This window comes from Bombina bombina, chromosome 2 (assembly GCF_027579735.1).
Source record: "Bombina bombina isolate aBomBom1 chromosome 2, aBomBom1.pri, whole genome shotgun sequence".
In the NCBI taxonomy this organism is placed as follows: Eukaryota; Metazoa; Chordata; class Amphibia; order Anura; family Bombinatoridae; genus Bombina; species Bombina bombina.
The window spans coordinates 1,203,087,591-1,203,114,553 of record NC_069500.1 but is presented as its reverse complement, the minus strand read 5'-3'; the positions used below and the strand labels follow the sequence as shown (position 1 = coordinate 1,203,114,553).

The 26,963-nt window shown below is 39.5% G+C and overlaps 1 protein-coding gene across 1 annotated transcript in view; it reads right to left on the bottom strand.

Moving 5' to 3' along the window:
• The window catches only part of MTMR7 (myotubularin related protein 7), a 202,491-nt gene extending 175,929 nt beyond the window's left edge, over nt 1-26,562 (bottom strand). Inside the window, exons 1-3 of the mRNA XM_053703920.1 lie at nt 26,416-26,562; nt 9,715-9,877; nt 8,208-8,365 (exon numbers count right to left, since the gene is read on the bottom strand). Of these exons, the coding sequence (XP_053559895.1) occupies nt 8,208-8,365; nt 9,715-9,877; nt 26,416-26,562 (468 nt within the window). The remainder of the gene's footprint in view (nt 1-8,207; nt 8,366-9,714; nt 9,878-26,415) is intronic.
• Between the last annotated feature and the right edge of the window lie 401 nt (nt 26,563-26,963).

The following is a 26,963-nucleotide window of genomic DNA, read 5'->3' as shown; positions in this document are numbered from 1 at the left end:
TTATCCCAAAAACGTAGTGCTGACAGAATTATAAAGTTCTGGATCTTGAAAGAGACCCGAGTATGCTTAGGAATCCACAGCAAGTCTGAAAGAGTGAGTGAATCAGGGAGAGTTGCCTGTTCTATTCTCCACCACTTGCATTCCGAGGTATCCGTGTTCCACGGGAGAATATGGGCCAACCTTGAGGCCTCATGGTAACACGCCAAGTTGGGGGCGCCCACGCCCCCACTTAGAAATGGGAGTTACAACATTTTTGTAGCTACCCATGGGTGATAACATTTCCAAATAAATTTATTGCAGAGCAGTTGGAATTTTCCTATAAGAGATTTAGGTATAGGTATCGGCAGAGTTCTAAACAAATAGGTCAGCTTTGGCAGGAGGGTCATTTTAAAAGCTGCAACCCTGCCTAACCAAGAGATGCAAGGGACATTCCAGCGCTCTACCGATTTTTGAAAGGAATGCAGAAGAGAATAAAAGTTGGATTCAACTATAGTAGTGCTATTCCAGGAGAGGAATACTCCCAAAGGTTTAATCCTCTGCTGTGACCAATTAAACGAATATCGACTTTTGAGAGAAGCATACTCTGTCTGGGGGATGTTAATTGTGAAGGCATCCGTCTTGCTGACATTTAGCTTATAATAAGAGACCGCTCCAAAGGTGTCTAAGAGGTCCATAAGAGCTGGAAGGGAATGAGTCGGGTTCCCCCAAAAAATGGTAAGATCATCAGTGAACAACGCTGTTTTTTGAGGAATCCCTGCAATTGTCACCCCTTCGATTTCTGGGTTAGATCAAATTGTCGCAGCAAGGGGTTCCATAATTAAGGCAAAAATTAGAGGGGATAGAGGGCATCCTTGCCGTGTCCCGTTAGTAATTGGGAAGGAAGGGGACATAAGATACAACTTTTTAAACCTAGAAGAAGGAATAAAAGAAGTACCAGGCCTATTCCATTCCTTTAAAATCATATCAGAAATAGCATCAAGAACTGGAAAAACCTCTGGAGTAACGACAGGAGGTTTATAAACAGAATTTAAACGTTTACTAGTTTTAGTATCAAGAGTACTAATTTCCTCAATATCCAAAGTAATCAACACCTCTGTAAACAAGCAATGAATATACTCCATCTTAAAGAGATTAGTAGATTTGTCAGTGTCAATATCTGAGGTAAGATCTTCTGAATCAGATAGATCCTCATCAGAGGAGGATAATTCAGTATGTTGCCGGTCATTTGAAATTTCATCAACTTTGAGAAGTTTTAAAAGACCTTTTACATTTATTAGAAGGCGGAATAGCAGACAAAGCCTTCTGAATCGCATCAGCAATAAAATCTTTTATATTCACAGGTATATCATGTACATTAGATGTTGAAGGCACAACAGGCATTGTACTAGTACTGATGGATACATTCTCTGCATGTAAAAGCTTATTATGACAACTGTTACATACTGCAGCTGGAGATATAATCTCCTCTAATTTACAACAGATACACTTAGCTTTGGTAGAACTGTTATCAGGCAGCAGGGTTCCAACAGTGGTTTCTAAAACAGGATCAGATTGAGACATCTTGCAAATGTAAGAGAAAAAAACATATAAAGCAAAATTATCAATTTCCTTACATGGCAGTTTCAGGAATGGGAAAAAATGCGAACAACATAGCCCTCTGAGCATAAAAAAGGCAAGAGGCATATAGGAAGTGGGGTTTGAATAATAAAATTATTTGGCGCCAAATTCAACGCACAATGCAAAATGAAATTTTTTGGCGCTAACAACATCCAGAAATGACGCAACTTGCGTCATGACAGACGCAACCTTGTGCAAGGAAACCTGGCATCAATTAAGACGCTGGAAATGATGAATTTGCATTCAAATTTGTATAACAGAATATAATTTAGACTAATTTTTATAACAGAATATAATGCACAAAGTAAAGAAATACAGCGCATTATCAGAAAACATTGGAGCATTTTGTCTGATTGAAATCCATCTGTGGTTGAATTTCAGAGACCCCCTATGTCTGCCTTTAAAAGGAGTACTAACATTCAAAATAGACTGGTTAGAGCTGATATTGGCCATAGTATTAAAAGTAGACCTAGTTATATTACTACAAAAAATAATGGTTGCTATCCCTGTTTAGGGTGTTCATGTTGTAGCAACATGACTAAAGGGTCAATCTTCTATCACCCTCACACTGGTAAAAAGTACAACATAAAAGGTTTTTTTACATGCTTAACTACTTTTATAATATATATGATCAAATGTCCATGTGGGGGGGTTTATATAGGGGAGTCTACCAGGTCCGCTAAGGAGAGAATCATTGAGCATAAGAGCAACATTAGGACTGGTAATGTAAAAGCCCCTCTAGCAGCCCATTTTGTAAAAGCTAACCATTCTATAAGTCAATTGAAATTCCAAATAATTGATAACATAGATATTCCACGTAGAGGAGGAGATAGAGAAGTTCTGTTAAAACAGAAAGAAGCATATTGGATATATGAATTAGAATGTCTAGAACCCAAGGGGTTAAATAGGGACTGGGACCTTACTGTATTTTTATGATAAATATTGCTGAGATGAAAAATGTAATCTATGAAATGATGTTCTTCTATGATAAATTGAATGATGGTTAAAAATTTAGAAATTGAATTAATTATAAAATAGTTATTCTTCTGCTATGCATACATAATAAGAAATGTATAAGTGTGAGTTAAATTAATGAATAAGTTAATGTGTAAAATAAGAATGGGTTAATTACACTTGAGCGCCACCTAGTGGTATACATGTATATAAGTCACTTGATGGTTTGTATCAGGTATGGCATGAATAAGGGAGACTGATCCCGAAACGTTGCCTTTTTTTACCTCCTCAATAAATGGTAACAATATTTGCTGTCACCTGCCTGCTTTTCCTCTGATTTATGAACTTGGGACCTAGGCAGTGGTCCTTGGGTGGCGTGCAACACTAAGCCTGTAAGTGCTGAAAAGTTCTATCTAAAAAAAGCAACTTGCGTCATGACAGACGCAACCTTGTGCAAGGAAACCTGGCGTCAACTAAGACGCTGGAAATGATGAATTTGCATCACCGAACGTACCTTCGCGCCAAAAAAATTCTCGCGCCAAGAATGACGCAATAAATATCAGCATTTTGCGACCTCACAAGCCTAATTTTGCCTGCGAAAATTAATGAAAAAGCAGACAATTTTGAAGAAAAGCATATACCCCAGGTAAGAAAAAATAACTTCCTAAATATGTTTCGAAATTTTGAAACTGATAGTCTGCAAAAGGAAATATACATAAACCTGACTCATGGCAAATATAAGTACATTACATATATTTAAAACTTTATATTAATACATAAAGTGCCAAACCATAGCTGAGAGTGTCTTAAGTAATGAAAACATACTTACCAAAAGACACCCATCCAAATATAGCAGATAGCCAAACCAGTACTGAAACAGTATCAGTAGAAGTAATGGAATATGAGAGTATATCGTCGATCTGAAAAGGGAGGTAGGAGATGAATCTCTACGACCGATAACCGAGAACCTTTTAAAAGATTTCCTGTGAGAAAACCATAGACTCAATAGGCGATACTCCCTTCATATCCCTCTGACAAACACTGTACTCTGAGAGGAATGGGTTTCATAATGCTGAGAAGCACATATTACAGAAGAAAATCAAGCACAAACTTACTTCACCACCTCCATAGGAGGCAAAGTTTGTAAAACTGAATTGTGGGTGTGGTGAGAGGTGTATTTATAGGCATTTTGAGGTTTGGAAAACTTTGCCCCTCCTGGTAGGATTGTATATCCCATACATCACTAGCTCATGGACTCTTGCCAATTACATGAAAGAAATATATACACTCACTTTATTAGGTACACCTTGCTAGTTGGACCCCCTTTTGCCTTCAGAACTGCCTTAATTCTTCATGGCATAGATTCAACAATGTGTTGGAAACGTTCCCCAGACATTTTGGTCCATTTTGACATGATAGCATCACGCAGTTGCTTCCGATTTGTAGGCTGCACATCCATGATGTGAATCTCCCATTCCACCACGTCCCAAATGTATTCTATTGGATTGAGATCTGGTGACTGTGGAGGCCATTGGAGTACAGTAAACGCATTGTCATTTCCAAGAAACCAGTTTGAGATCATTTAAGCTTTATGACATGGTGCATTATCCTGCTGGAAGTAGCCATCGGAAGATGGGTATACTGTAGTCATAAAGGGATAGACATGGTCAGCAACAATACTCAGGTAGGCCGTGGCATTTAAACAATGCTCAATTGGTACTAAGGAGCCCAAAGTGTGCCAAGAAAATATCCCCCACACTATTACACCACCACCACCAGCCTGAATCATTGATACAAGGCAGGATGGATCCATGCTTTCATGTTGTTGTTTATGCCATCTGAATGTCACAGCTGAAATTGAAACTCATCAGACCAGGCAACGTTTTTCCAATCTTCTATTGTTAAATTTTGGTGAGCCTGTGCGAATTGTAGCCTCAGTTTCCTGTCCGTAGCTAACAGGAGTGGCACCCGGTGTGGTCTTCACTTCAAGGTTTGACGTGTTGTGCATTCAAAGATGGTATTCTGCATACCTTGGTTGCAACGAGTGGTTATTTGAGTTACTGTTGCCTTTCTATCATCTCGAACCAGTCTGCCCTTTCTCCAATGGCTTCTGACATCAACAAGGCATTTTTGTCCACACAACTGCCGCTCACTGGATATTTTCTCTTTTTTGCACCATTCTCTGTAAACCCTAGAGATGGTTGTGCATGAAAATCCCAGTAGATCAGCAGTTTTTGAAATACTCAGACCATCTCGTCTGACATCAACAACCATGCCACGTGCAAAGTCACTTAAATACCCTTTCTCCCTCATTCTGATGCTCTGTCTGAACTTCAGCAATTCGTCTTCACCACATCTAGATGTCTAAATGCATTGAGTTGCTGCCATGTGATTGGCTGATTAGCAAATTGTGTTACCAAGCAATTGAATTGGTGTACCTAATAAATTGGCCGGTGAATATATATATATATATATATATTTCGGGGACAAAGTATCCCCTTCCTCAGACAGGATACTTTGTCACCGAAACGTCACTACCTTCACAGTAAAAGATTGTTTTTGGAAAGACCAGAGAGTGCCAGTTTTGTGTTCAGCTATATTTAATTACACTAGCACCCTGGCAGTTGATATTCTGAGTGAGAGTGCTCTCCCTTGTTAATATATATATATATATATATATATATATATATATATATATATATATATATATATACACACACACACACACACCTTTATAGTACTAACAATATGCACATATATAAAAAAAAATGTCTCTCATCAAAACGTCTTTAAAGATCACTAGTTCCACCTTATTTGTCAATATTGATATTTCAGCTAACATATGATTTCTTTGAATGTTGGTTAGCAACTCTGCGCAGAGTAAGGATCTTCAACAATCCAGCGACAATCATCCCTCTCTGATTGGCTACTGAGAGTCACATGGTGACGAACCAGGAAGTGCGGTTTAGAGACACCTGTGCCTCGGTTCGTAAGTACGGCTAACACTTTCGGGATACGAAAAGGAGCCGTTTTTCTACCAACAAGGTGGGCACATAGAGAGGTGTAAAAGCCTGTATGTGGCAAACTGGGCTACCGCTATCAGCAAGAAAGTCCATTTGAAATAGGAACCTATCTGGTACTCTCTTTGTATAACCCACAGGCAATCATTTGCATGCTAACCAACAGTCAAATAAATCATATGTTTGCTAATCAGCAGTCTGAAATATCAATATTGACAAATAAGGTGGAACTAGTGATCTATAAAGACCTTCGATTAGAGACATAATTAATCAGTGAATTTTTTATATTGTGCATATTTGTGCATAAGTTTACATTTTTGATTTCAAGTTTACAATTTATGATTTCTTGGCCTTTTTTCAAAGAATATTAATGATAACACAAAAACTTTTCTTTCACTCATGGTTAGTGTTTGGCTGAAGCCATTTATTATTAATCAACTGTGTTTACTCTTTTAAAATCTCCAATCAGTGTGATGGTCTGGTTCAAAGTATCTCCGCTGCTATATTAGTGCTCCACACATGTGCACACGACTGAGCTTTTTTCAACAAAAGATACTAAGAGTACAAAACATTTTTTTATAATAGAATTAAATTAGAAAGTTGTTTCAAACTGCATGGTCTATCAGAATCATGAAATAAAAAATGTTGAGTTTCATGTACATTTAATTTAATGTAAAAATACAGAATTTATCTGTATTCAGTGCGCTGGCATTAGGTTTCTCTGTGCTTGTTCTGAGAAGAGTTCAGTTTGAAAGTACCTTGCCATGACCCATTATATACCTGTGACTCTGTTGATTCACAGCCTGTATTTCAGCTAATGGCTTGAGCCCGTTTTCCAGATCTGCTACCTGATCAGTATCCTGCATAAGAGTGTATCCTGTTGCTTCTGCTCACATCATCTATCCAGCACTACTGCCCAATGGACTGAGCAACAGCCCGGGTTTGGTACCTCTCCCAGCACACTTAACAATGGCTGACATTTATAACTCCCCAATTTATTGTGTGTTCCTCCATGTTGTAGTTTATTTATCTATTCCAGCATTCTGTCACTATATTAAACTACGGGTCCTTAAAAATGCTACCGTTTCTAGGTTCTGTAACTTATTACTATACCCTGTAGATGCTCAGTATAGCTGGTTCATGTGGAATCCCTATTTGATTGTCAGTGATGCCTAAGAATAGAATTAAAGGACCAGTAAACACAGTAGATTTGCATAACCAACAAATGCAAGATAACAAGACAATGCAATAGCACTTAGTTTTAACTTCAAATGAGTAGTAGATTTTTATCTAACAATTTTAAGTTATGTCTATTTCCACTCCCCCGGTACCATGTAACAGCCGGCCCATCAGCCAATCACATATGCATACACGTACCATGTGACAGCCATCAGCCAATCACAAATGCATATATGTTTATTCTGTGAATTATTGCACATGCTCAGTAGGAGCTGGCGACTCAAAAAGTGTAAATATAAAAAGACTGTGCACATTCTGTTAATGGAAGTACATTGAAAATTTGTTTAAAATTGCATACTCTATCTGAATAATGAAAGTTTAATTTTGACTTGAGTGTCCCTTTAAGAAGGAAGTTTCAGCTTGCTCTCGACCTGAAGCTAGCCAAAGTACCACTGCACACGAGTTCCCACTACCAGACACCCTCTTGATCATGACAGACGCGCATCATCATGAAGTGACAGAAACCATGCTAGCAAAGCTATATTCTATATTGTAAGTGCTGCATTTACATGGATTTATGGGTTGCCATTCCCCACAATGCTTTCAGATGATGTCACTGTTAGAGATGGGCGAACGTGCTAAAAGTGTTATTCGTTTAGTAGAACAAATAGTCCTGTGCACATTCGTTTTGACAATTGATTGAAAATCCATTTAAAATTCGGTAATCAAATGTTATTTATGGTTTTGGAATGTTATTTTTGTTTTGGGATGTTTATAATGAGATAGAATATCCCCATTTGAAATTTTGAATGCAATATTCGATTTAACAAATACTACTCAGAAGTTTAATAGTTCATGTGGTAGGAATTTAGTAAATTGATAGAAAAATTCAAATTGATATATTTGTATTTCGAATATTGCATAATTTGAATATTACATTTAAAGGGACAGTAAAGGTTCAGAATATTGTTATATAATTCTGAACACAGTGCAGAATTATATAACATTATTTAAGCGGTAACTTCGAAAATTAAAAGTATTTCCCAATTTTGCAGTGTAACGTTGGACTCCGCTCCAGGATCTACTGAGTGGGTCTTGGATATCCAAAAGCGCTTTGCGGGCTTGCTGGCTAGTCACAGCACGCTCGGTCGCGCTATTGGAATAAATGTAGCTCGCTCCGGCTCTGGTCATGCAGAGAATGACTGACTATTCACAAAGAACATACTCTGGTGAGTTGAAGACATTTTGTAATATAATATTTTTTTTTGAGTGACATTTTCTTGTCAGCTTTTTACAGTTATGCTGCACCACTTTCACGCGATTTAGCATATGAGCATCATGCCCCCTTTAACAGAGCAATCTCACTAACATTATACAACATCAGTTTATAGATTCATGGGGGCCTGCATTAAAGACAATAAAGTTCTTAAAACTTACTCTGTAGTCACGATTGACATCACTGATCTGCCAGAAACTATTTGGAATACCCATACGATTGTATTCTTCATTCAAGTCAATTATTTTCCATCCTTCCTCTCTCTCAGCTTTGTCCAGTTTTGGGTTGAAAGAAAAGCAATACAGCTCTTCATATTTAACTGTAAAACCAAAGAACTAAAGTCAGGCTTTATGGAAGTACAGTGTATAACAATGTCTACCATAATCTTTAAACATGATTCCTACAAAAGGAAGCTGTTTTTTCTTCATGACACTTCCAGAGATTTTTAAGTTTTAATAATATTCAAGAGAGGAGGTATGCCCTTCCAAGCATTTAGGAACCTGTTAAATCTGTTTTCTGATACATTTTCCACAGTTGTATATAATAATAATAATAATAATAATAATAATAATAATAATAATACATACATATATAGTGTATAACATAGAACAGTGTTTTTCAATTCCAGTCCTCAATAGGGATGTGCATTTGAATCCTTTGTTAGGATCCGAATGCAGAAGAACACGGGCACTCAAGGCATTTGGCTGTTTTCGGAGCAGGTGTTCTGTTGAAATTTGCTTCCTCGTCGAGATTTGCTACCTCAATTTGAGCATGCGGACAATTACGTAATTGCACGCCACATGTTTGAAAAGAATGTGTGGAATGCAATTACGTAATTAGAAGCATGCACAGATTGAGGTAACAAATGTGTTGTAACAGATGGAGACACTTTATTTTATTTGGATTAGATGCGTGTGTGGCTGAGCAGACAAAAACCTTGTGTAATTAAAGCAAAAATGATCCCGTAGAAAGTTCATAACAGCATGTTTAACTGTGCAGGCGCGCGTCTACATGGCTGCATTAATAACAAATTAGAGTAATTTAATCCTCCCTCGTCGAGATTTGCTACCTCAATCTGCGCATGCTTCTAATTACATAATCACATTTCACACATTCTTTTCAAACATATGTGGAATGCAATTAAGTAATTGTGCGAATGCGCGCATCCAGGTAGTAAATCTCAACCAGGGAGCAAATATTGACGGAACACCAGATTTCTTGTTGTGAAAGTTCAGCACACTAAGATCTGTGCAAATCCAGAACTCAGTGTGTTCCACTATCACAGGAAGAAATCCAGCAATGAAAAGACTCGAATGACATGAGCACCCCCCCCTTCTTCTTCATTTGTATCCTAACGAAGGATCCAAATGCACTTACCTAATACTCAACATTCCAAATTTAAAGAATTTTTTTTAAATTGGACACAAGTGGGTTAAATACATAAAATTAGCCACTAACTTATCCAAGCAGGGACCTGTATTAAAGTTCTTTGAGGACAAACAATGAGAAACATGTATAGAAAACTGACAAAACAGGTCAAGCATCACCTGTTGATTAAACTAATTGTGTTGTAAATAGGTTAAACAGCAAAAGTACAATACAGTGAAGTTTAGTACAATAATAAATGAGGGGTAATTGAACCTTAAGCATGCAATCTATAGACCGTACCTGGGCGTGACAGGCGTACTAATGATATATAGATGTCATTACAGTCTCTTTCTTGAGGAATTAGGATTTGAATAACCTGAAAGTTTTTGCAGTGCAGAATTAAAGGACATCCAGTAGCTGTGATCGCTTGTTTTTCAATTGTAGATATTTGGCTATGTAGGATCTATACAGTAAGAACAACAATATATAACAGTAAATTTAGTAGGCAAAAGGAAATGGGTTTAAAATAAAAATAAACACATTTGCTAGTTCCTAGCCTTCATATAAAATATAGCATTGGCATAGGACAAGAAAATATTCTGTTTACATAAATAATCTAGTTTTAGGGCTCTGTACTAGTGCTAAATTGTATCTTGAATATATATATTGCACATCTGATACTTGCGTTACATTTCCAAATCAGTCATTCTTCTAGACTGAGTGAATTTGACTAAATTCAAACAAACCAAAAAAAACTAACAACAGTATCTGCGCTTTTAACCTTTTAATATCGTTATGCCATTCTATTCCGTCATAATTACACTGGGCTTTAAAGCCGTTATGACGGAATAGAACGTCATAGCTAACGGCTGTCCTGAAGCCTTCTGTGCTTCTAGGATTTGATCGCGGTCTGGAGGGCATTCCTAGGATTATAGGGACTCCCCCCAGATGCGATCCAATAATTGAAATCTCGCGATGTAGGCACTTTAACCCTGTCAAGAAAGGGTTAAACTTAACCCCTTTGGCCAAACAGATTTACCATTACGTCAAAAAAACACAGGATCTTAAGGACCCTAGTGATGTAATGGTACGTCCATTTTTGTCCGCTTCACATGGCAGCCCCAGAGCTTGCGTCGCAACTGAAGCAGTGTGTCCGGAGCCCAGGGCAGTCATGTGAAGTTACAAAAGTTTTAAATCAGTGTGGATGGGGGGCTACAAAATGATTGCGGGTAAGGGGGGAGGTGGGGGTACCACTGCACTACACAGCAAAAAATATCTGCAAATAAACAAAATATCTGCTATTTCCCAGAGATGTTTTTACAAGCATTTGTGTTATGATTGCACAAGCGTTATATAAACAATTTCAGTAAGAAAACCTAAAGTTTGTGAAAAAGGTAACTTTTTTTTATATGATCGTATTTGGTGGCAAAATGGTGGCATGAAAAATATCTAAATGGGCCTAGAGCAATACCTTGGGTTGTCTACAAAAAAAAAAAAAAAAAATTATATATATATATATATATATATATATATATATATATATATATATATATATATATATATATATATATATATATATATATATATATATATATATATATATATATATAATATAGGTAAATTAAAAAAAACAAGGCTCTATTTCTTTTAAATTCTCCGGTCATTTTGGCAAGTTTTTCAGGTACTGAAGGGGTTAATTAATTAATTTTTTTCAGAGCTATTGTTGAATCACAAACGGCTAGATTACGTTAGGCTTAAAAAGCAGCGTTAAGAGGTCCTAACTCTGCTTTTTAATGCCCGCTGGTATTACGAGTCTTGCAGGTACAGGTGTACCGCTCACTTTTTTGACCAGACTTGGAAATACCGCAAATCCACTTACATAAATTGCGTATCCTATTTTTTCAATGGGACTTGCATAGGGCCGGTATTACGAGTCTGACCAAAAGTGAGCGGTAGACCCTCTCCTGTCAAGACTGGTACTGCATTTAAAAGTCAGTAGTTAAGAGTTTTACACTACAACGCCGTAGCATAAAACTCTTAACTAAAGTGCTAAAAAGTACACTAACACCCATAAACTACCTATTAACCCCTAAACCGAGGCCCTCCCGCATCGCAAACACTAAAATTAAATTTTTAACCCCTAATCTGCCGAACCGGACATCGCCACCACTATAATAAATATATTAACCCCTAAACCGCCGCACTACAAACTCGCAAACAGTTAATTATTAACCCCTAATCTGCCGTCCCTAACATCGCCGACACCTACCTACATTTATTAACCCCTTATCTGCCGCCCCCAACGTCGCCGCCACTATACTAAAGTTATTAACCCCTAAATCTAAGTCTAACCCTAACACCCCCTAACTTAAATATAATTAAAAGAAATCTAAATAAAAATTCCTATCATTACCTAAATTATTCCAATTTAAAACTAAATACTTACCTATAAAATAAACCCTAAGCTAGTTACAATATAACTACTAGTTACATTGTAGCTAGCTTAGGATTTATTTTTATTTTACAGGCAAGTTTGTATTTATTTTAACTAGGTAGAATAGTTATTAAATAGTTATTAACTATTTAATAACTACCTAGCTAAAATAAATACAAAGTTACCTGTAAAATAAAACCTAACCTAAGTTACAATTACACCTAACACTACACTATAATTAAATTATTTCCCTAAATTAAATACAATTAAATAAAATTATCTAAAGTACAAAAAAAAACACTAAATTACAGAAAATAATAAAATAATTACAAGATTTTTAAACTAATTAGACCTAATCTAATCCCCCTAACAAAAAAAAGCCCCCCCAAAATAAAAAAAGCCCTACCCTACACAGAATTACAAATAGCCCTTAAAAGGGCCTTTTGCGGGGCATTGCCCCAAAGTAATCAGCTCTTTTACCTGTAAAAAAAAATAAATTACAAATCCCCCCCCAACATTAAAACCCACCACCGACACAACCAGCCCTACTCTAAAACTAACCCAATACCCCCTTAAAAAAACCTAACACTAACCCCTTGAAGATCACCTTACCGGCAGAAGTCTTCATCCAAGCCCGGCGAAGTGGTCCTCCAGACGGGCAGAAGTCTTCATCCATCCGGCGCTGAGCGGGTCCATCTTCAAGACATTCGACGTGGAGCATCCTCTTCATCCGACGGCTAAGACTGAATGAAGGTTCCTTTAAATGACATCATCCAAGATGGCGTGCATTCAATTCCGATTGGCTGATAGAATTCAGCCAATCGGAATTAAGGAAGAAAAAATCCTATTGGCTGATGCTTGCATTCTATTGGCTGATTGGATGACATCATTTAAAGGAACCTTCATTCCAGAAGAGCCGTCGGATGAAGAGGATGCTCCGTGTCTGATGTCTTGAAGATGGACCCACTCCGCGCCGGATGGATGAAGATAGAAGATGCCGTCTGGATGAAGACTTCTGCCCGTCTGGAGAACCACTTCGTCCGGCTTGGATGAAGACTTCTCCTGGCTTTGTTGAGGAATTCGGCCTGATTGGATGAAGACTTCTCCCGGTAAGGTGATCTTCAAGGGGTTAATGTTAGGTTTTTTAAGGGGGTATTGGGTGGGTTTTAGAGTAGGGTTGGTTGTGTGGGTGGTGGGTTTTAATGTTGGGGGTGATTTTTAATTTTTTTACAGGTAAAAGAGCCGATTACTTTGGGGCAATGCCCCGCAAAAGGCCCATTTAAAGGGACAGTCTAGGCCAAAATAAACGTATATGATTCAGATAGAGCATTTAATTTTAAACAATTTTCCAATTTACTTTTATCACCAATTTTGCTTTGTTCTCTTGATATTCTTAGTTGAAAGCTTAACCTGAGAGGTTCATATGCTAATTTCTTAGACCTTGAAGACCACCTCTTTTCAGAATGCATTTTAACAGTTTTTCACCACTAGAGGGTGTTCATGTATTTCATATAGATAACACTGTGCTTGTGCACGTGAAGTAATCTGAGAGCAGGCACTGATTGAATAAACTGCAAGTCTGTCAAAAGAACTGAAATAAAGGGGCAGTTTGCAGAGGCTCAGATACAAGATAATCACAGAGGTTAAAAGTGTATTAATATAACTGTGTTGGTTATGCAAAACTGGGGAATGGGTAACAACAAAAACACAATTTATGCTTACCTGATAAATTTATTTCTCTTGTGGTGTATCCAGTCCACGGATCATCCATTACTTGTGGGATATTCTCATTCCCAACAGGAAGTTGCAAGAGGACACCCACAGCAGAGCTGTAATATAGCTCCTCCCCTAACTGTCATAGCCAGTCATTCGACCGAAAACAAGCCGAGAAAGGAGGAACTATAGGGTGCAGTGGTTACTGTAGTTTAAATTTAAAAATTACCTGCCTTAAAATGACAGGGCGGGCCATGGACTGGATACACCACAAGAGAAATAAATTTATCAGGTAAGCATAAATTATGTTTTCTCTTGTAAGGTGTATCCAGTCCACGGATCATCCATTACTTGTGGGATACCAATACCAAAGCTAAAGTACACGGATGAAGGGAGGGACAAGGCAGGAACCACTGCCCATAAAACCTTTCTCCCAAATATAGCCTCCGAAGAAGCAAAAGTATCAAATTTGTAAAATTTTGAAAAAATATGAAGCGAAGACCAAGTCGTCGCCTTGCAAATCTGATCAAAAGAAGCCTAATTTTTAAAGGCCCAAGTGGAAGCCACAGCTCTAGTGGAATGAGCTGTAATCCTTTCAGGAGGCTGCTGTCCAGCAGTCTCATAGGCTAAGCGGATTAAGCTTCTTAGTCAAAAAGAAAAAGAGGTTGCCGAAGCCTTTTGACCTCTTCTCTGTCCAAAATAGACAACAAACAAAGCAGATGTTTGACGAAAATCTTTAGTAGCTTGTAAGTAAAACTTTAAAGCACGGACCACGTCCAGATTGTGTAACACAAGGATGGAATAACAATCTCTTGATTGATATTCTTGTTAGATACCACCTTAGGCAAGAACCCAGGTTTGGTACGCAGGACTACCTTATCCGTATGAAAAATCAGATAAGGAGAATCACATTGTAAGGCAGATAGCTCAGCCGAGGAAATAGCTACCAAAAAAAAAAAAAGAACTTTCCAAGATAAAAGCTTGATATCTATGGAATGAAGAGGTTCAAATGGAACTCCTTGAAGAACCTTAAGAACCAAGTTTAAGCTCCATGGTGGAGCAACAGGTTTAAACACAGGCTTGATTCTAACTAAAGCCTGACAAAATGCCTGAACGTCTGGAACATCTGCCAGACGCTTAACTAGCTGACAATCCTTTTTCCAAACCTTCTTGGAGAAAAGATAATATCCTAGCAATCCTGACCTTACTCCATAAGTAACCCTTGGATTCACACCAATAAAGATATCTACGCCATACCTTATGGTAAATTTTCCTGGTGACAGGCTTTCGTGCCTGTATTAAGTTATCAATAACTGACTCGGAGAAGCCACGCTTTGATAAAATCAAGCGTTCAATCTCCAGGCAGTCAGCCTCAGAGAAATTAGATTTGGATGGTTGAAAGGACCCTGAAGTAGAAGGTCCTGTTTCAGAGGCAGAGACCATGGTGGAAAGGATGACATGTCCACTAGATCTGCATACCAGGTCCTGCGTGGCCACGCAGGTGCTATCAGAATCACCGATGCTCTCTCCTGCTTGATCTTGGCAATCAGTCGAGGGAGCAGAGGAAACGGTGGAAACACATAAGCCAGGTTGAAAGACCAGGGCGCTGCTAGAGCATCTATCAGTGTCGCCTTGGGATCCCTGGACCTGGATCCGTAACACGGAAGCTTGGCGTTCTGGCGAGACGCCATGAGATCCAGTTCTGGTTTGCCCCAACGATGAATCAGTTGTGCAAATACCTCCGGATGGAGTTCCCACTCCCCCGGATGAAAAGTCTGACGACTTAGAAAATCCGCCTCCCAGTGCTCTACACCTGGGATATGGATAGCTGATAGGTGGCAAGAGTGAATCTCTGCCCAGCGAATTATTTTTGAAACTTCTAACATCTCTAGGGAACTTCTCGTTCCCCCTTGATGGTTGATGTAAGCTACAGTCGTGATGTTGTCCGACTGAAATCTGATGTACCTCAGAGTTGCTAACTGAGGCCAAGCCTGAAGAGCCTTGAATATCGCTCTTAGTTCCAGAATATTTAATGGAAGGAGAGACTTCTCCTGAGTCCACGATCCCTGAGCCTTCAGGGAGTTCCAGACTGCACCCCAACCTAGAAGGCTGGCATCTGTGGTAACAATTGTCCAATCTGGCCTGCGAAAGGTCATACCTTTGGACAGATGGACCCGAGATAGCCACCAGAGAAGAGAATCCCTGGTCTCTTCGTCCAGATTCAGTTGAGGGGACAAATCTGTGTAATCCCCGTTCCACTGACTGAGCATGCATAGTTGCAGCGGTCTGAGATGTAAGCGTGCAAACGGCACTATGTCCATTGCCGCTACCATTAAGCCGATTACTTCCATTCACTGAACCACCGAAGGGCGCGGAATGGAATGAAGAACCCGGCAGGAATTTAGAAGCTTTGATAACCTGGACTCCGTCAGGTGAATTTTCATTTCTACAGAATCTATCAGAGTCCCTAGAAAGGAAACTCTTGTGAGTGGGGATAGAGAACTCTTTTCCTCGTTCACTTTCCACCCATGCGACCACAGAAATGCCAGTACTACGTCCGTATAAGACTTGGCAATTTGGAAGTTTGACGCCTGTATCAGGATGTCGTCTAAATAAGGGGCTACTGCTATGCCCCGCGGCCTTAGGACCGCCATAAGCGACCCTAGAACCTTTGAAAAAGATTCTTGGGGCTGTAGCTAATCCCAAGGGAAGAGCTACAACTGGTCATGCCTGTCTTGAAAGGCAAACCTGAGAAACCGATGATGATCTTTGTGTATCGGAATGTGAAGATAAGCATCCTTTAGATCCACTGTAGTCATATATTGACCCTCCTGGATCAGTGGTAGGATGGTACGAATAGTTTCCATCTTGAACGAAGGAACTTTGAGGAATTTGTTTAAGATCTTTAGATCCAAAATTGGTCTGAAGGTTCCCTCTTTTTTGGGAACCACAAACAGATTTGAGTAAAAACCCTGTCCCTGTTCCTCCTTTGGAACTGGATGGATCACTCCCATAACTAGGAGGTCTCGTACACAGTGTAAGAATGCCTCTCTCTTTATCTGGTGTGCAGATAATTGTGAAAGGTGAAATCTCCCTTTTGGGGGGGAAGCTTTGAAGTCCAGAAGATATCCCTGGGATATAATTTCCAAAGCCCAGGGATCCTGAACATCACGCCTGGGCAAAGAGTGAAAGTCTGCCCCCTACTAGATCCATTCCCGGATAGGGGGCCGTTCCTTCATGCTGTCTTAGAGGCAGCAGCAGGCTTTTTTACCTGCTTACCTTTTTTCCAGGTCAGGTTTGGTCTCCAGACCGTCTTGGATTGAGCAAAAGTTCCCTCTTGTTTATTATTAGAGGAAGTTGATGCCGCACCTGCCTTGAAGTTTTGAAAGGCACGAAAATTAGACTGTTTGGCCCTAGATTTGTACCTGTCCTGAGGAAGGGCATGACCTTTTCCTCCAGTGATATCAGCAATAATCTCCTTCAACCAGGCCCGAATAGGATCTGCCCCTTGAAGGGAATGTTAAGTAGCTTAGATTTTGAAGTCACGTCAGCTGACCATGATCTAAGCCATAGCGCTCTGCGCGCCTGTATATCAAAACCAGAATTCTTAGCCGTTAGTTTAGTCAAATGAACAATGGCATCAGAATAAAAGAATTGGCTAGCTTAAGTGCTCTAAGTTTGCCAAGTATGTCATCCAATGGAGTCGCTACCTGTAAAGCCTCTTCCAGAGACTCAAACCAGTACGCCGCAGCAGCAGTGACAGGGACAATGAATGCAAGGGGCTGTAGGATAAAACCTTGTTGAATAAATATTTTCTCAAGGTAACCTCTAATTTTTTATCCATTGGATCTAAAAAAAAAAAAAGCACAACTGTCCTCGACAGGGATAGTAGTATGCTTTACTAGAGTAGAAACTGCTCCCTCCACCTTAGGGACTGTCTGCCATAAGTCCCGTGTGGTGGCGTCTATTGGAAACATTTTTCTAAAAATAGGAGGGGAAGAGAACGGCACACCTGGTCTATCCCATTCCTTATTAATAATTTCTGTAAACCTTTTAGGTATTTAGAAAAACATCAGTACACACCGGCACTGCAAAGTATTTATCCAGTCTACACAATTTCTCTGGCAATTCAATTGTATCACAGTCATTCAGAGCAGCTAAAACCTCCCTAAGCAACACGCGGAGGTGTTCAAGCTTAAATTTAAATGTAGAAATATTAGAATCAGGTATCTTTCCTGAGTCATTAACATCACCCACTGAATGAAGCTCTCTTTCCTCAGCTTCTGCATATTGTGAGGCAGTATCAGACATGGTTCTTAAAGCGTCAGTATGCTCTGCATTTTGTCTCACCCCAGAGCTATCTCGCTTACCTCTAAGTTCAGGTAGTCTGGCTAATACCGCTGACAGTGTATTATTCATGACTGCCGCCATGTCTTGTAAAGTAAACGCTATGGGCGCCCTAGATGTATTTGGCGCCATTTGAGCGTGAGTCCCTTAAGCGGGAGTCAAAGGGTCTGACACGTGGGGAAAGTTAGTCGGCATAACTTCCCCCTCGTCAGATTCCTCTGGTGATAAATTTTTTAAAGACAGAATATGATCTTTATAGCTTAAAGTGAAATCAGTACATTTGGTACACATTCTAAGAGGGGGTTCCACCATGGCTTTTAAACATAACAAACAAGGAGTTTCTTCTATGTCAGACATGTTTATACAGAATAGCAATGAGACTAGCAAGCTTGGAAAACACTTTAAATCAAGTTAACAAGCAAATATAAAAAACGGTACTGTGCCTTTAAGAGAAACAAATTTTGTCAGAATTTGAAAAACAGTGAAAAAATGCATTAAATCAAACAAAATTTTTACAGTGTGTATAATAGGCTAATAGAGCATTGCACCCACTTGCAAATGGATGATTAACCCCTTAGTTCAAAAAACGGATCAAAAAAATGAAATAGACGTTTTTTAACAGTCACAACCAACTGCCACAGCAAGCTGTGGCCCTACCTTCCCCAATAAACAACTTTGGAAAGCCTTTGGGCCCTTTAGAGATTTCCTATAGCATTCAGAGGGCCTTTGAGGGAAGCTGGATGTCACAGTTTGTAATTTTAACTGCACCAACTGTAACTTTTATACTACAACAGTGGAAATTGTTTCTAGTCAAAATTTAAGCCAGCCATGTGGAAAAAACTAGGCCCCAATAAAGTTTTATCACCAAAGCATATATAAAAACGAATAAACATGCCAGCAAACGTTTTATATTGTAATATCATAAGGGTATTACCCCTGAGAGTAAGCATGATACCAGTCGTTATTAAATCACTGTATTCAGGCTTAACTTACATTAATCCGGTATCAGCAGCATTTTCTAGTGTTTTCCATCTCTAGAAAAAATTCTAACTGCACATACCTGATAGCAGAATAAACTGCACGCCATTCTCTCGCTGAAGTTACCTCATCAGTGTAATCCCCTCAGACATATGTGAGAACAGCAATGGATCTTAGTTACAACCTGCTAAGATCATAGAAACCTCAGGCAGATTCTTCTTCTATTTACTGCCTGAAATAAAATAGCACAACTCCGGTACTATTTAAAAATAACAAACTTTTGATTGAAGAAAATAAACTAGCTATATTTAACCACTCTCTCCTACAACGTCCTTGCTTGTTGAGAGTTGCAAGAGAATGGCTGGCTATGACAGTTAGGGGAGGAGCTATATTACAGCTCTGCTGTGGGTGTCCTCTTGCAACTTCCTGTTGGGAATGAGAATATCCCACAAGTAATGGATGATCCGTGGACTGGATACACCTTACAAGAGAAATTTATGCTTACCAGATAAATTTATTTCTCTTGCAAGGTGTATCCAGTCCACGGATTCATCCATTACTTGTGGGATATTCTCCTTCCCAACAGGAAGCTGCAAGAGGATCACCCACAGCAGAGCTGTCTATATAGCTCCTCCCCTAACTGCCACCTCTAGTCATTCGACCGAAGACAAGCAAGAGAAAGGAGAAACTATAGGGTGCAGTGGTGACTGTAGTTTAAAAATAAAAAACACCTTCAAACAGAACCCCTTGAAGAACCTTAAGAACTAAATTTAAACTCCATGGTGGAGCAACAGGTTTAAACACAGGCTTAATTCTAACTAAAGCCTGACAAAACGCCTGAACGTCTGGAACCTCAGCCAGACGTTCGTGCAAAAGAATAGACAGAGCAGAAATCTGTCCCTTTAAGGAACTAGCAGACAATCCTTTCTCCAATCGCTCCTGGAGAAAGGATAAGATTCTAGGAATCTTGACTTTACTCCATGAGTAACCCTTGGATTCACACCAATGAAGATATTTACACCATATTTTATGATAGATTTTACTTGTGACAGGCTTTCGAGCCTGAATTAAGGTGTCAATGACCGACTCAGAGAAACCACGCTTTGATCAAATCAAGCGTTCAATCTCCAAGCAGTAAGACGCAGAGAAATTAGATTTGGATGGTTGAAAGGACCCTGAAGTAGAAGGTCCTGCCTCAGCGGCAGAGTCCATGGTGGAAAGGATGACATGTCCACCAGATCTGCATACCAAGTCCTGCGTGGCCACGCAGGTGCTATCAAAATCACCAAAGCTCTGTCCTGCTTGATCTTGGCAATCAGACGAGGGAGCAGAGGAAACGGTGGAAACACATAAGCCAGGTTGAAGGACCAAGGCGCTGCTAGAGCATCTATCAGCGCTGCCTTGGGATCCCTGGACCTGGACCCGTAACAAGGAAGCTTGGCGTTCCGACGAGACGCCATGAGATCCAGTTCTGGTTTGCCCCAACGCTGAATCAACTGTGCAAACACCTCCGGATGGAGTTCCCACTCCCCCGGATGAAAAGTCTGTCGACTTAGAAAATCCGCCTTCCAGTTCTCTACTCCTGGGATATGGATAGCTGATAGATGGCAAGAGTGAACCTCTGCCTATAGAATTATTCTTGAAACCTCCAACATTGCTAGGGAACTCCTTGTTCCCCCTTGATGGTTGATGTAGGCTACAGTCGTGATATTGTCCGACTGAAATCTGATGAACCTGACCACAGCAAGCTGAGGCCAAGCCTGAAGAGCATTGAATATCGCTCTTAGTTCCAGAATGTTTATCGGAAGGAGTGCCTTCTCCTGAGTCCACAAGCCCTGAGCCTTCAGAGAGTTCCAGACTGCACCCCAGCCCAAAAGGCTGGCATCTGTCGTTACTATTGTCCAAACTGGCCTGCGGAAGGTCATACCCTTGGACAGAAGGACCCGAGATAGCCACCAGAGAAGAGAATCCCTGGTCTCTTGATCCAGATTTAGTAGAGGGGACAAATCTGTGTAATCCCCATTCCACTGACATGGAGAGTTGCAGTGGTCTGAGATGTAGGCGGGCAAACGGCACTATGTCCATTGCCGCTACCATTAAGCCGATTACTTCCATACACTGAGCCACTGAAGGGAGAGAAGTAGAATAAAGAACACGGCAGGAATTTAGAAGTTTTGACAACCTGGCCTCTGTCAGGTATATCTTCATTTCTACAGAATCTATCAGAGTTCCTAAGAAGAAAACTCTTGTGAGAGGGGATAGAGAACTCTTTTCTTCGTTCACTTTCCACCCATGAAAATCTCAGGAATGCCAGCACAATGTCTGTATGATACCTGGCGATTTGAAAATTCAACGCCTGTATCAGAATGTCGTCTAGGTAAGGGGCTACTGCTATACCCCACGGCCTTAGATTTTTGGTGCCGTAGCTAACCCAAAGGGAAGAGCCACAAACTGTTAATGCCTGTTTAGGAAGGCGAACCTGAGAAACCGATGATGATCTCTGTGTATCGGAATGTGAAGATAAGCATCCTTTAAGTCCACGGTAGTCATATATTGACCCTCCTGGATCATAGGTAGGATGGTTCGAATAGTCTCCATCTTGAAGGATGGGACCCTGAGAAATTTGTTTAGAATCTTAAGATCTAAGATTGGTCTGAAGGTTCCCTCTTTCTTGGGAACTACAAACAGATTTGAATAGAAGCCTTGCCCCTGTTCCTCCTTTGGAACTGGGTGGATCACTCCCATAACTAGGAGGTCTTGAACACAATGTAAGAATGCCTCTCTCTTTATCTGGTTTGCAGATAATTGTGAGAGATGAAATCTCCCTTTTGGGGAAGAAGCTTTGAAGTCCAGAAGATATCCCTGGGACACAATTTCCAATGCCCAGGGATCCTGGACATCTCTTGCCCAAGCCTGGGCGAAGAGAGAAAGTCTGCCCCCTACCAGATCCATTTCCGGATCGGGGGCTGATCTTTCATGCTGTCTTAGAGGCAGCAGCAGGTTTTTTGGCCTGCTTTCCTTTGTTCCAAGCCTGGTTAGGTCTCCAGACCGGCTTGGACTGGGCAACATTTCCCTCTTGTTTCGTATTAGAGGAAGTTGAAACTGCACCACTCTTGAAGTTTCGAAAGGAACGAAAATTAGTCTGTTTGGTCCTTAATTTGTTGGACCTATCCTGAGGAAGGGCGTGACCTTTTCCTCCAGTAATATCAGAAATAATCTCCTTCAGTCCAGGCCTGAATAGGGTCTGTCCCTTGAAGGGAATGTTGAGAAGCTTAGACTTTGAAGTAACGTCAGCTGACCAGGATTTAAGCCATAGCGCCCTATGCGCCTGAATAGCAAAACCTGAGTTTTTAGCCGTTAGCTTGGTTAAATGAACAACGGCGTCAGAAACAAATGAATTGGCTAGCTTAAGAGCTTTAAGCTTGTCAAGGATATCATCCAATGGGGTTTCTACCTGTAGAGCCTCTTCTAGAGACTCAAGCCAGAAGGCCGCAGCAGCAGTGACAGGGGCAATGCATGTAAGGGGCTGGAGAATAAAACCTTGTTGAATAAAAATTTTCTTAAGGTAACCCTCTAATTTTTTGTCCATTGGATCTAGAAAAGCACAACTGTCCTCGACAGGGATAGTTGTACGCTTCGCTAGGGTAGAGACTGCTCCCTCCACCTTAGGGACCGTTTGCCACAAGTCCCGTGTAGCGGCATCTATAGGAAACATCTTTTTAAAAACAGGAGGGGAAGAGAACGGTACACCTGGTCTATCCCATTCCTTAGTAATTATTTCTGAAAACCTCTTAGGAATTGGAAAAACATTAGTGTAAACAGTCACTGCATAGTATTTATCCAATTTACACAATTTCTCTGGGACTACAATGGCGTCACAGTCATCCAGAGTTGCTAAAACCTCACTGAGCAACATGCGGAGGTGTTCAAGCTTAAATTTAAATGTAGACATATCAGAATCAGGTTGAAGTGTCCTCCCTGAGTCAGAAAAATCACCCACAGATAGAAGCTCTCCTGCTTCGGCTTCTGCATATTGTGAGGGTATATCAGACATAGCTACTAAAGCGTCAGAGACCTCTGTATTTGTTCTAGCCCCACAGCTGTCTCGCTTTCCTTGTAACCCTGGCAGTTTGGACAATACCTCTGTAAGGGTATGATTCATAACTGCCGCCATGTCTTGTAAAGTATACACTATGGGCGCGCTAGATGTACTTGGCATCCCCTGAGCGGGAGTTAAAGGTTCTGACACGTGGGGAGAGTTAGTCGGAATAACTTCCCCCTTGTCAATTTCTTCTGGTGATAAATCTTTTAAAGCCAGAATATGGTCTTTATAACTTATAGTAAGATCAGTGCATTTGGTACACATTCTAAGAGGGGGTTCCACAATGGCTTCTAAACATAATGAACAAGGAGAAAATAGGCCCCTCCCACCATGCACTCAAAGTGAAAGGGCCATAATAACTACTCTTAGGAGAAATCTAGTCAGCCATGTTGAAAACTAGGCCCCAAATAAAGATTTATCACCCTCAGCAAAAGACGTTCCTTATATATCATGCAAACGTTTTACATACTAGGCCATAAGAGCAAGTAATATGAATATTACCCTTTACTGCAAGCATGATGCCAGTCGTTTGTTAAATCACTGCAATCAGGCTTACCTTACATATATCAGGCACTGTCAGCATTTTCTAGGCTTTATCATCTCTTCTAGAAAAAAATATACTGAACATACCTCAGAGCAGTCAATTCTGCAGGCAGTTCCCCCAGCTGAAGTTTTCCATACTCTTCAGTTATGTGTGAGAACAGCAGTGGACCTTAGTTACAACCTGCTAAGATCATCGAAAACCTCAGGCAAAACTCTTCTTCTAATTTCTGCCTGAGAAAAAAAAAAAAAACAGTACAACTCCGGTACCGTTTAAAAATAACAAACTTTTGATTGAAGATAAACTACACTAATTCACCACATCTCTCTTGATACTGCCCTTGTCGAGAGCTGCAAGAGAATGACTGGAGGTGGCAGTTAGGGAGGAGCTATATAGACAGCTCTGCTGTGGGTGATCCTCTTGCAGCTTCCTGTTGGGAAGGAGAATATTCCACAAGTAATGGATGAATCCGTGGACTGGATACACCTTACAAGAGAAAAAGGGATTATCTAGCTTTTAAAACAATAAAAATTCTGGTGTAGACTGTCCCTTTAAGGGCTATTTGTAATTTAGTGTAGAGAAGGGCTTTTTTTTATTTTGGGGGGGTTTATTTTGTTAGGGGGGGATTAGATTAGGTGTAATTAGTTTAAAAATCTTGTAATTTGTTTATTATTTTCTGTAATTTAGTGTTTGTTTTTTTGTATTTTTATTTAATTGTATTTAATTTAGGGAAATAATTTAATTATAGTGTAGTGTTGGGTGTAATTGTAATTTAGGTTAGGTTTTATTTTACAGGTAACTTGGTATTGATTTTAGCTAGGTAGTTATTAAATAGTTAATAACTATTTAATAACTATTCTACCTAGTTAAAATAAATACAAACTTGCATGTAAAATAAAAATAAATCCTAAGCTAGCTACAACGTAACTATTAGTTATATTGTAGCTAGCTTAGGGTTTATTTTATAGGTAAGTATTTAGTTTTAAATAGGAATAATTTAGTTAATGATAGGAATTTTTATTTAGATTTCTTTTTATTATTATTATTATATTTAAGTTAGGGGGTGTTAGGGTTAATACATTTAGTATAGTGGGGGCGGCAGATTAGGGGTTAATAAATGTAGGTAGGTGGCGACGATCTTAGGGCCGGAAGATTAGGGGTTAATAATATTTAACTAATGTTTGCGAGGCGGGAGTGCGGCGGTTTAGGGGTTAATATGTTTATTATAGTGGCGGCAACGTTGGGGGCAGCAGATTAGGGGTTAATAAATATAATGTAGGGGTTCTGTAATGTTGAGCGCAGCAGATTAGGGGTTCATAAGTATAATGTATGTGGAGGCGGTGTCCGGAGCGGCAGATTAGGGGTTAATAAGAATAATATAGGTGTCGGCGATGTCAGGGGCGGCAGATTAGGGGTTAATAAGTGTAAGATTAGGGGTGTTTAGACTCAGGGTTCATGTTAGGGTGTTAGGTGTAAACATAGATTTTATTTCCCCATAGGAATCAATGGGGCTGCGTTAAGGAGTTTTACGCTGCTTTTTGGCAGGTGTTAGACTTTTTTTCAGCGGGCTCTTCCCGTTAATTCCTATGGGGAAATTGTGCACTAGCACGTTACACCAGCTCACCGCTAACGTAAGCAGCGCTGGTATTGGAGTGCGGTAAGGAGCAAAATTTTGCTCAACGCTCACTTCTTGTCTGGTGTGTAAAAACCCGTAATGCCAGCACTGTCTTAAGTGAGCGGTGAGCATAAACTGCTCGTTAGCACCGCACAGCCTCTAACGCAAAACTCGTAATCAAGGTGTTAATGTTTTGGACATTATCACACTTATATGAAACACCTGGAGGAGAACGGAACCTAGAACCATTTTGCTTGTTTATTAGTGTTCCAAACATTTATAAAAATAGATTAATTGTTTTTTCATGAAATTATTTTTATTGTATTTCTTTAGAAAATATATGGTAAATAAAGTCAGATGTTAATGTCTTAGAAATAACAGGTCAATTCCCCATTGTCACCAACTTAGTAAAATGCCTTTAATAAACTAGTTTTATCCAGGCTCATATATTTTTGTAACAATGAGCTTCTCTTTTCTGCTGATGATAAGCATTTCAGCTGGTTGGCTCCACATATGGCTGCATTATTTTTTTTAAAAAACACAACTATCAACCACTTAAGAAATAAACCAAATTTAGTAAGTTTTGGTCTGTGTTCTCTACTAAACACATTGCAAAATTGTTTTATCAAAAATGTAAATAAAGCCTTTAAAAAATAAATTAAAACGCCCACATGTGGTGGGACTGTAGACTAGTTAAGGAAGTTTGGAATCAGGCCTCCTCCCTAGTGAGTGAGATTCTCCAAAAAACAATAACGTTGACAATGGAGCAGGCTCTTCTCCACTTCCCGATTCCAGGAATCTCCAAACATAATAATAAGTTAGCAAGATGGATCTGTACTATTGTCAGACTGAGCATAGCCCAATTTTGGAAGGGAACCCCCCCTAGTTTTGATATGATCAAACAAAAGATGATATATCACTTTGATATGGCGAGCGCCACAGCAGAATATCTAGACGATAAAAAAACATTTCTTCAGCAATGGGAACCCTTCATACATTACTATGAAGCCTCGAGGAGGAGAGGGGGGGCAGGAATGGACTAGGCCAAGCAAAACTTATATAAAATAGAACCACAAAACATCTTAGGAGAGTGGAGACACATTTGTACCCATATGTCAAAGTGTTTTTCTTTGTAATGTATGTGATTTGTACCGAGCGACTTGAGAATGTTGGAACTTAGGACCACTGTTTACTGTTTTTGTATTTGTAAAAATTTATGAATAAAAATATTTTCACCATAAAAAATAAATTAAAAAAAATTAGCAACCTACCCATGTTTCTTTCCGAGTTTCAGATATATTTTCTACAAAAATAACATGAGTTGCTGTCAGATATAGAGTCCCCAAAGCTGCTTTCTTGGATGAAATCCGATCCAATAAACGAACATTTTCAACCTTTTGTAGAAAGAGATTATACATTAAATTATATGTTTAGTTACATAATATAATTAAAAGCAGTAAAGCATTTCTTACACATAATTATAATTCTAAGAGAATCACTTTATAAAACATACCATTAAAGCACATTTTAAACCTAGTTTTCTAATTGTAATGTCAATGCGGCTTAAGTTTTCATCCCAGGACAGATATGGTAGGACCAGAAAGCATAATAACTGATCCTGAGTACAACCTCAATTCCGAAAAATTTGGGACAGTATGGAAAATGCAAAAAAAAAAAAAAAACTGATTTGAAAATTCAATTCACCCTGTACTATATTGAAAACACATTATTTGAGGTTTTACCTTGTGAATGTATTGTATTTTTGAAAATATACACTCATTTCATATCGGATGACTGCAACGCGTTCCAAAAAAGTTGG